This window comes from Muscardinus avellanarius (genome assembly GCF_963383645.1).
Source record: "Muscardinus avellanarius genome assembly, chromosome: 1".
In the NCBI taxonomy this organism is placed as follows: Eukaryota; Metazoa; Chordata; class Mammalia; order Rodentia; family Gliridae; genus Muscardinus; species Muscardinus avellanarius.
This window is the reverse complement of record NC_137786.1, coordinates 180,678,951-180,687,560: the sequence shown is the minus strand read 5'-3', so window position 1 is coordinate 180,687,560 and position 8,610 is coordinate 180,678,951. Positions and strand designations below refer to the sequence as shown.

The window sequence follows — 8,610 nt, the reverse complement described above, 5'->3', positions numbered from 1 at the left end:
CTAAGTTATGTTATATTTATGCATGACTATATCACAACCAATTCCACATTTATGTATATTGCAGTTAACTAATACAAAATTGAAAGGTTAAAAGGATTACAGTTTCCATCCTTGCTAATCCTGTCTCAATATAAGATATCAAATATATCTTAAGATGCTCTTCACCTTGGGATTTTCTTGGAAAAGTGATGAAATAGCTGTTTGCTTTATATTAACAAAGCATCTTGTTCAGTGAAAACACCTGGATAAATCTCCTCTGAATTTCCTTGGTCTTAACTCCATAAATAATGGGGTTGAGAGTGGGTGGTACAATCACATAAAGATTAGCAAGAAGAATATGCACATGGAGGGGTATGCTGTGGCCCCCAAACCTATGAGCAAAAAAGGAAAATAAAGCTGGAGTATAGAACAGGAGGATGACACAGATATGAGAGCCACAAGTACCCAGAGCCTTGAGTCGGGCATCTCGGGAAGGAATTCTAAATATAGTACGGAGTATGAGTGCGTAGGAGATGATGATAAGCACCATATCTAAGCAGAGGGAAAGTAGGGCCACGATCATTCCATAGTAGATGTTGACTTTGATGCTCTCACAGGCCAGTCTGGCAATGCCCATATGTTCACAGTATGAGTGGCGAATAATGTTCTTCCCACAGTAAGTGAGCCGATAAACCAGAAAAACTGCAGGAAAAATGATGAAGAAACTCCTAGACACCGAGGCTGCAGCCATTTTTGCAATCACTGACGGGGTTAGAATGGTAGTGTATCTTAGTGGATAACAGATGGCCACATAACGGTCAAAGGCCATGGCCAGCAATATGGCCGACTCTGCCACAAAGACGAAGTGGAGGAAAAACATCTGGGACACAGCTACCAAAAGAAATGCCCCCAGCTTTGAACCAGAAGATTGCTAGCATCTTTGGTGTGGTGACTGTAGAGAGTAAGATATCTCCCAGGGCTAACATGGACAGGAAAAAATACATGGGTAGGTGAAGAGTACGTTCAGTGAAGATGAGAAATATTAAGAGAGTATTGCCTACAAGAGCAACTATGTACATGGAGCAGATGGGGATGGAGAGCCATATATGCATGTCTTCCAGTCCTGGAATTCCAATCATGGTATACCAGATGTCTCTGAGGTTGGTGTAATTTGCAGAGGTTGTCATCTTTTACTTTGTCATCTGATACTGTAGCACAGAATTAAAAGGAGATAAAGTGAGTAAAAAAGGGAAGGAGAAAGAAAAGAAGGGAAGGGAAGGCAAAGGGAGGGAAGGCAAAGGAAGGGAAGGAAAGGAAGGGAAGGGAAGATAAGAAATGGGATGGGAAGGGAAGGGAAGAGAAGGACGACAAGACAATACAAGCAGGACAAAAAAAAAGGAGAGAAGAGAAAAAAAGTATGACTTTGTCAGGTTGAGTGTGATTCTTGATGCTGTGGATATATTCTTGCTTGAGGAAAGGATTGGTGATCATTCCTGATTCAAAGAAAAGTCAGACCAAGTTTATTGACATTAAAGTGACCATGCCTTTGTATACTTACACTAATAGAAATAGTGATTGGTAATTACTATAACAAACATTTAATGAGTTTGGAATGTGGTCTAGGCACTATGCTCAATATTTTATATTTATTTTCTTATCATAAATTATGAAACTATCTTGGAGGCTTCACATATCATGGTTTTATCTAATCTGTCATTTCTAATAAGTTTCTTTTCCGGAGTATCAGAAATATAAGGTTCAGAATAAAGTTGTAGTTTTTTTGGGAATTCAAGACTACTGTATCAATGAAAATTATTATTCTATAATTTAACATAAAGCCTTACAAAGGCATTGCTTTTTATTTTTTTAGTGATTTATTTGGAAGGAAAGATAAATATAAGTTAATCTTTGATGTTCATAGCTCTATATTAACTCAGTCACACCTACATTAGAATCATCTTGTTTTCCATGCCACAGGGCCCATGTGCTTCAGTTAAGCCGACATTATGCAAAGTGAGCCCCCTACAGCATTATTCTAACTTGGTGTCAGTGTGCTATTATATTCTACATGTTATCTTTTTCCATTCATTACTGTGAAGTACAGAGAAAGGGTGAACAAACAATTCTGCCATGATTGGTGAGGGCTCTTGAAGTGAAGGAACAGGAGGATCTTCTAGTACAGCTAAAAAAGGGCACCCTGTCACAAGCTACACACGAGGATTTGAGAGTCTACTAACTTTAAAACAGACATGTTTGATTTTCTTGAATGAAATAATAGTCAAACAGAAAGGGATAGGAGATCTCATTTCAGGAAGAGCACAGTTATCTATCAGTTAAAAAATAAGTCAAGTAGATGGGAAAATGATTTTCCAAGATGAAAGCAATGCTAAGGACTCTGAGGAGGACAAACAGGGTAATTCAGAGGGAATTTTTGTCCTATTTATCTGACACACATAAAGTAAGAGGTATTGTTATTGGTCCTCCCATTTTTTTACCTGACTGCTGATTGGCAGCCATGTACTTACACTCTACTCCTGTTCTCATTCTCTGTTATCTTTACTCTCTAAAGTACTGAGTACCCTTATGTTAAGCAAATGTTTATTAATACATTAAATTAAAACTCATAGGGACATGGAAATAAGTTAGCCACAGAAACAAGTTTAGGTATCAAGTAGATCATCATTTCTAAAATAATCAGAGATGGTGGTCCTCAGAGTCCCAATGTGGGCTTCTTTTCTTACCTTCAGTTACTTGTTCTGATCTAAGAAAAATCAGAACCCCTATATCTTTTATTGTAACTCATATTATTTCTCTTCTCTCCTTAATGATTAATGCATTGTAACAGTATTGTAGAACTGTGATTATATCAAATTCCAAACCCTAGCAGGACAGGGCATAAACAATTTTATGAGCAATCAAAAGAAATTTGTAATCTTATTTATAGAGATAATCAGTTTTTGTTACACACATGCAGTCTATTAATCGGTATTTGTTATTTACCAAGAACAAATTCTCACTAAATATCCTCCTTTAATGGTTTCCTTGTATTCATTGCTATTCCTATCTTATACCCTTGATTTCTGATTTATGTCACATTTCACCTTTTACCTTTTCTTCCCACCTCTACCTTACCCCAAACAAATAAATATATTTTTAAAATAAACAAATTAAAAGTAAAAATGCAAGGAAAACCCAATTCAATTAGTAAAATTTACCTTCAGGGCCTTCTGAGATTTCAACTCTTGCTGTCTTGAAAAATTGTCTTCTTTACCTAACATCATATATGGCCTCTTTTAGTGGCTTACCTCCATTTCTGTTTTCAATCACATTAGAAAAAAACTTTCCTTCCTTAAATTTCAAAAAGCATCTTAAATTAGAAAGCTAAAAGTAATAAAAAAAATGATGCAGATTCCTATGCGGTAGAATGCAAACAAATATCAGGGATTATTCTTCCTTATAACCGAATAAAATTTCATTGTTTGGGAACTGTTCTGGGGACCCTGTTGGACTCCCGAAACTGTCCCAGTGAGAGAAAGATGTAGCCGTGGGTTCTTGTACTAAACTAGCTATAGAAAACTGTAGTCCAAACTCTTGCTGAAAACATTAGCCTGAACTTGATTTCTGATTTATGTCACATTTCACCTTTTACCTTTTCTTCCCACCTCTACCTTACCCCAAACAAATAAATATATTTTTAAAATAAACAAATTAAAAGTAAAAATGCAAGGAAAACCCAATTCAATTAGTAAAATTTACCTTCAGGGCCTTCTGAGATTTCAACTCTTGCTGTCTTGAAAAATTGTCTTCTTTACCTAACATCATATATGGCCTCTTTTAGTGGCTTACCTCCATTTCTGTTTTCAATCACATTAGAAAAAAACTTTCCTTCCTTAAATTTCAAAAAGCATCTTAAATTAGAAAGCTAAAAGTAATAAAAAAAATGATGCAGATTCCTATGCGGTAGAATGCAAACAAATATCAGGGATTATTCTTCCTTATAACCGAATAAAATTTCATTGTTTGGGAACTGTTCTGGGGACCCTGTTGGACTCCCGAAACTGTCCCAGTGAGAGAAAGATGTAGCCGTGGGTTCTTGTACTAAACTAGCTATAGAAAACTGTAGTCCAAACTCTTGCTGAAAACATTAGCCTGAACTCTTGCTGGACGCTTAAATGAGTTTATTATTACAAAGATGGAAAGATAGAATATAGTTTAATACAGCCCTATACTATTCCTAACCCAAGATAGTATAGGGGGGTGACTTGAAAAGATGTCACAGGAGTTCTAAATACAAAACAGTTTTTATAGATACATAGTCCCCCATCTTGCTCTACCAGGTAATCCTTTGACCTGGGTGTAAGTCTGTCCCTTAACTCCATGCAGGCCTCTTTTGTAATGATTATGGGGATTTCTGGCTTGGCCAAAATAACCTTCCTTCCTTACTGCAGGTGTAAGCCTAGGTTTCTTTGTTAGGACCAGAATGATTCACAAGGTCAGGGGCCATGTGGTATCTGTTCCCTTTCACAGAGGTGAATACACTTCTTCCACACTCTTGGGAAATTCTTAGCTTTTGCTAGATGTCATTTATTATGTAAACCTGTTTTTAGAATGTGAAGGTCCTAGTTCCCAACTCCTCTCTCCACTTGCTAATTACTTTTAGTGGCGGTACTTTAGATTATAACAGCTATCTGGGTTACTGGCAGTAACCAGGCCATAACTGCTTTTCTTTTTACATTTTGAACCCCAATTTTCAATAAACCAAGTTTTGATACATTAATACCAAAACATTTTTTAAATATTTTTAAGCCATTTCCTAGTACTGGTACAGATAACAAATGCCTTTTTTCCAGCATTGCACATGCATCAATCTGTAACTACACATCATTTTAAGCCACTTTCCTGGACTAGTGCTGTAACAAGGGCAGGCATGGCAAGAAACAGTCACAGATCCTTTCCTCTGAATCAGGAGTGGCTTCATCTGAAATCTCAAGCTCATAGGACTCCTTTGGAACAGAGCAGCCCTCTACTGTCCAGTAACAAATGCTGCATGTTTGTTACCTTCTCTATTCTGCAAATGCAGACTCATGGGGACTCTGAAAGATGGGTTGCTTCTGCTTGGTCTAGCTCTCAGCATTCGGTCAAAGTCTTCCTATATAGCTTTCTGTATCTCTGGAGACCTTAGACTTAGTGGTATTGAAAAATCCTGAAAAATGTATTTGGTCTCCTGAGTCGTTGATTCTTTTAATGAGGGCAAAACAGACTCATTGAATGGTTAAATGGGCTCATGGGATGTGTCTCTACATGGAGAGTCCATTTAACTCCAGTTAGCATGGCAATCGTCAAGAATAAATAACAAATTCTGGAAAGGCTGAGTGGAAATAGGAACTTGTACAAAGTTGGTTGCATGTCTCAGAGGATCACAGATTACCACAAAGCAGTTCAGTGCCATGGCCAGCAAAATACCTGGCTCAATACACTAGAATGTGTGGATGGATGATATCTACAAGAGACAGGCATCACAATCTATTGTTGGCAGAAAAACAAGAATATATCTAGTTCTATAGGTAGAATACAGGTACTGGGAACAAAGTTCACTGCTTCAAGCATACTCAGAAAGAGATGCATGGCCTTATGGAGGCAGAACATAGCTTTAAACATGAGGAGGAGTGGGGAACTCCCTCATAGATCAATTTTATAAAAAGCAAAAATATCTTTCACAAATAAAATTTTTGAGACAAACCAAATTAAGAATGTTTTGTTCTTCATACATATGCTGTCCAAGAAATATTAATGGAAGATCTTTACACTGAAATACTGTGGGACATAGAGATACAGAGAAAAATGAATATATAAATATTCAGGTTCATTAGGCATGGTAGTGCATGCCTATAATCTCAGTACTTGAGGATCCCAGGTTCACAACCAGCCTCAGCAAATTAGTGAGGCCCTTTGCAACTTAGTGAGAACCTTTAAAAAAAAAAATAGGGCTGGGGGTGTGGCTCAGAGGCAAATGTCCCTGGGTTTAATCCCTAGTAACCCCCCCCCCACACACACACAGAGTTTATTCCACTCCTATCTAATTTTTAATTTTATTGGTGCATTATAGTCTTATAGTCTCATATCATAATGTATTTTATTGTCACAGTGACATACATGGACACATAGAAGTTGGTGAGTTTTCAGCAGGGCGTGGTGGCGCACGCTTGTAATCCCTTTGCTTGGGAGGCGGAGACAGGAGGATCATGCTGGTTCACAGCCAGACTTGCTGGCTTAAGACACCCTGTTTCCAAATAAAAAAATTATAAAAAAATAGGTCTGGGAGTCTAGCCTGGAGGTAGAACGGTTTCTAGGAACCCTAGTACCACCAAAAAAAAAAGAAGTCAATGAGTTTTCCCCCAGCTCCCTCTCTATCCCCCCATCTAATTTTTATATTATACAAAGTTAGATGATTTTAAAATGCCCATTTACTTCAATATCCTATCTCTGATGGGAAGCAATAAAAGGAACACCCTTACTACCAATAATAAAAAAGATCTATGTATTATATTTTACAGACTCTTGAGGGTGAAGCCTTCCTGGCAGCACATCACCTTGTACTAATGAGAAATCTTCAGGGAGATTAAGCAGAGGCTCCCAGGAGCCCAGCCTGAAAAATAAGTCCCATGTGCTCATTAGCATTACTATTTCTGCATAAAATTATGTAATTTTCTGGCATCCCTCATCACTAGCAACACAAGTTCTGTCTCTAGACAACAGATATTACCCTAAAATGAGTCAGATATCTATTTTGCTACTTATGGAATTGTATTATATTTTCTTTTCTTCCCCAAAGTACGTAAGTATCATTGAATATTAAGGCATCACAGACCTGAGTAACTAACCATAGTTTTGTTGGAGTTGTCCCAGTCTTCTACTAATTTCTACTATCTCTATATCGAAACTTCAGTAGTTCCAGATTTCTTCTCACTGGTTTCCCTGGTCTAGAAGTGAACTACCTCTGCCTGGCAGTCCCTTTCTCCTCCATCTATGTCATGGTGATCCTAGGAAACTGCATGGTGCTCCATTTGATCCAGATTGAGCCAAGCCTACACCAGCCCTTGCTCTACTTCCTGGCCATGCAACCCTCACAGATCTGTGGATGGGACTGTCCACAGCACACACAGTGATGGGAGTCCTGTGGCGGTTCCTGCAAGAGATCAGCCTGGATTCTTACATCTCTCAGTCCTATTTTATCCATGGTCTGTCCTCCATTGCATCCTCTTTCCTCCTTGCTATGGCCTTCGACCACTATATTGCCATTTGCAACCCTCTTCGCTACTCCTCCATCCTCACTAATGACAAAATCAAGAAAATTTGGATAGCTTTCCTATGTAGGAGTTCTTTACTCATTCTACCTGTCATGATATGTCTGAGGTTTGAAAACTGTTACCATACTCATACCCTCTCTCACTTTCTGCCTGTACCAAGACTTAATTAGAATGGCCTGTTCTCAGAATCCACTTCAACAGCATCTATGCTCTGATTCTAGTGATCAGCAACCTGCTGTTGGATGCCGTGCTCATCCTCATCTCCTCTATCATGATGCTGCACACAGTTTTAGCCATTGCTTCCCGGGAGGAGAGGCTCAAGTCCTTGTAGACATATGTCTCTCACATCTATGATGTTTTGGTTTTCTACATCTCTATCATTGATCTGACCATGGTTCATTGTTTTGGGAAACACCTCACACCACTGGTTCATATTCTCATGGGCAACATCTACATCTCTTTTCCACCCTTGATGAACCCCATTTCTACAGTATCAAGACCCAGCAGATATGAAGGAGATTGTTCTCCTTGAAAGGAGCTTAAGTCTTAAAATGCCTTGGGAATGCATTTAAAAGTCAACCAGTGGATTTACAGAGGATGAGACTCAGTAAGTAATTCAGCATAGGCTTACTAACTTCAATTTAATGACAGATCACATGTTTTTATAAAACCTTTATAGGAGAGCTAATCCCAATACTCCTCAATCTATCTCATGAAATAGAAAAAACAAACAAACTAACAAAAAAAAACAGAACTCTCTTAAAGACATTATATGAAGCCAACATCACATTAATACCAAAACCAAATAAAGACAGTTCAAGGAAGGAAAACTACAGGCCTATATATTTAATGAACTTGGATGAAAAACTGCTAAACAAAATACTTGCAGCATGCATTCAAAACCACATCAAGAAAATCATACACCATGACCAGGTAGGGTTCATCCCAGGGATGCAAGGCTGGTTTAACATACAAAAATCAACCCATGTAATTCATCATATAAACAAAAACCAAGACAAAAGTCACATGAGCATTTCAATAGATTCTGAAAAAGCATTTGATAAAATTCAACATCCATTTATGATAAAAACATTGCAGAAAATAAGAATAATGGGAATATACCTCAAAATCATAAAGGCAATCTATAATAAACCCACAGCCAACATCATATTAAAGGGGGCATAATTTGGAGAATTCATCCTAAAATAGGAACAAGATAAGGATTTCCATTATCATAACTTCTCTTTAATATAGTACTAAAGACTCTAGCCAAGGCAATAAGGCAAGAAAAGGAAATCAAAGGAGTACACATAAGAAAAAGAGT

The 8,610-nt window shown here is 37.7% G+C and overlaps 1 protein-coding gene and 1 pseudogene across 2 annotated transcripts; one reads left to right on the top strand and one right to left on the bottom strand.

The window, feature by feature from the left end:
• Positions 1-211: 211 nt before the first annotated feature.
• Positions 212-1,166, bottom strand: LOC308267440 (olfactory receptor 52Z1P-like; the record flags this gene model as incomplete). The annotated part of the gene is given in 2 exon segments (XM_080702151.1): positions 212-866; positions 868-1,166. Coding segments are annotated over 2 exon segments (954 nt in total).
• Positions 1,167-7,010: 5,844 nt separating this feature from the next.
• LOC308259026 (olfactory receptor 51V1-like) lies at positions 7,011-7,799 on the top strand (annotated as a pseudogene). Its single transcript has one exon. The product of its transcript is annotated as an olfactory receptor 51V1-like (transcript).
• The last annotated feature ends 811 nt before the right edge of the window (positions 7,800-8,610 follow it).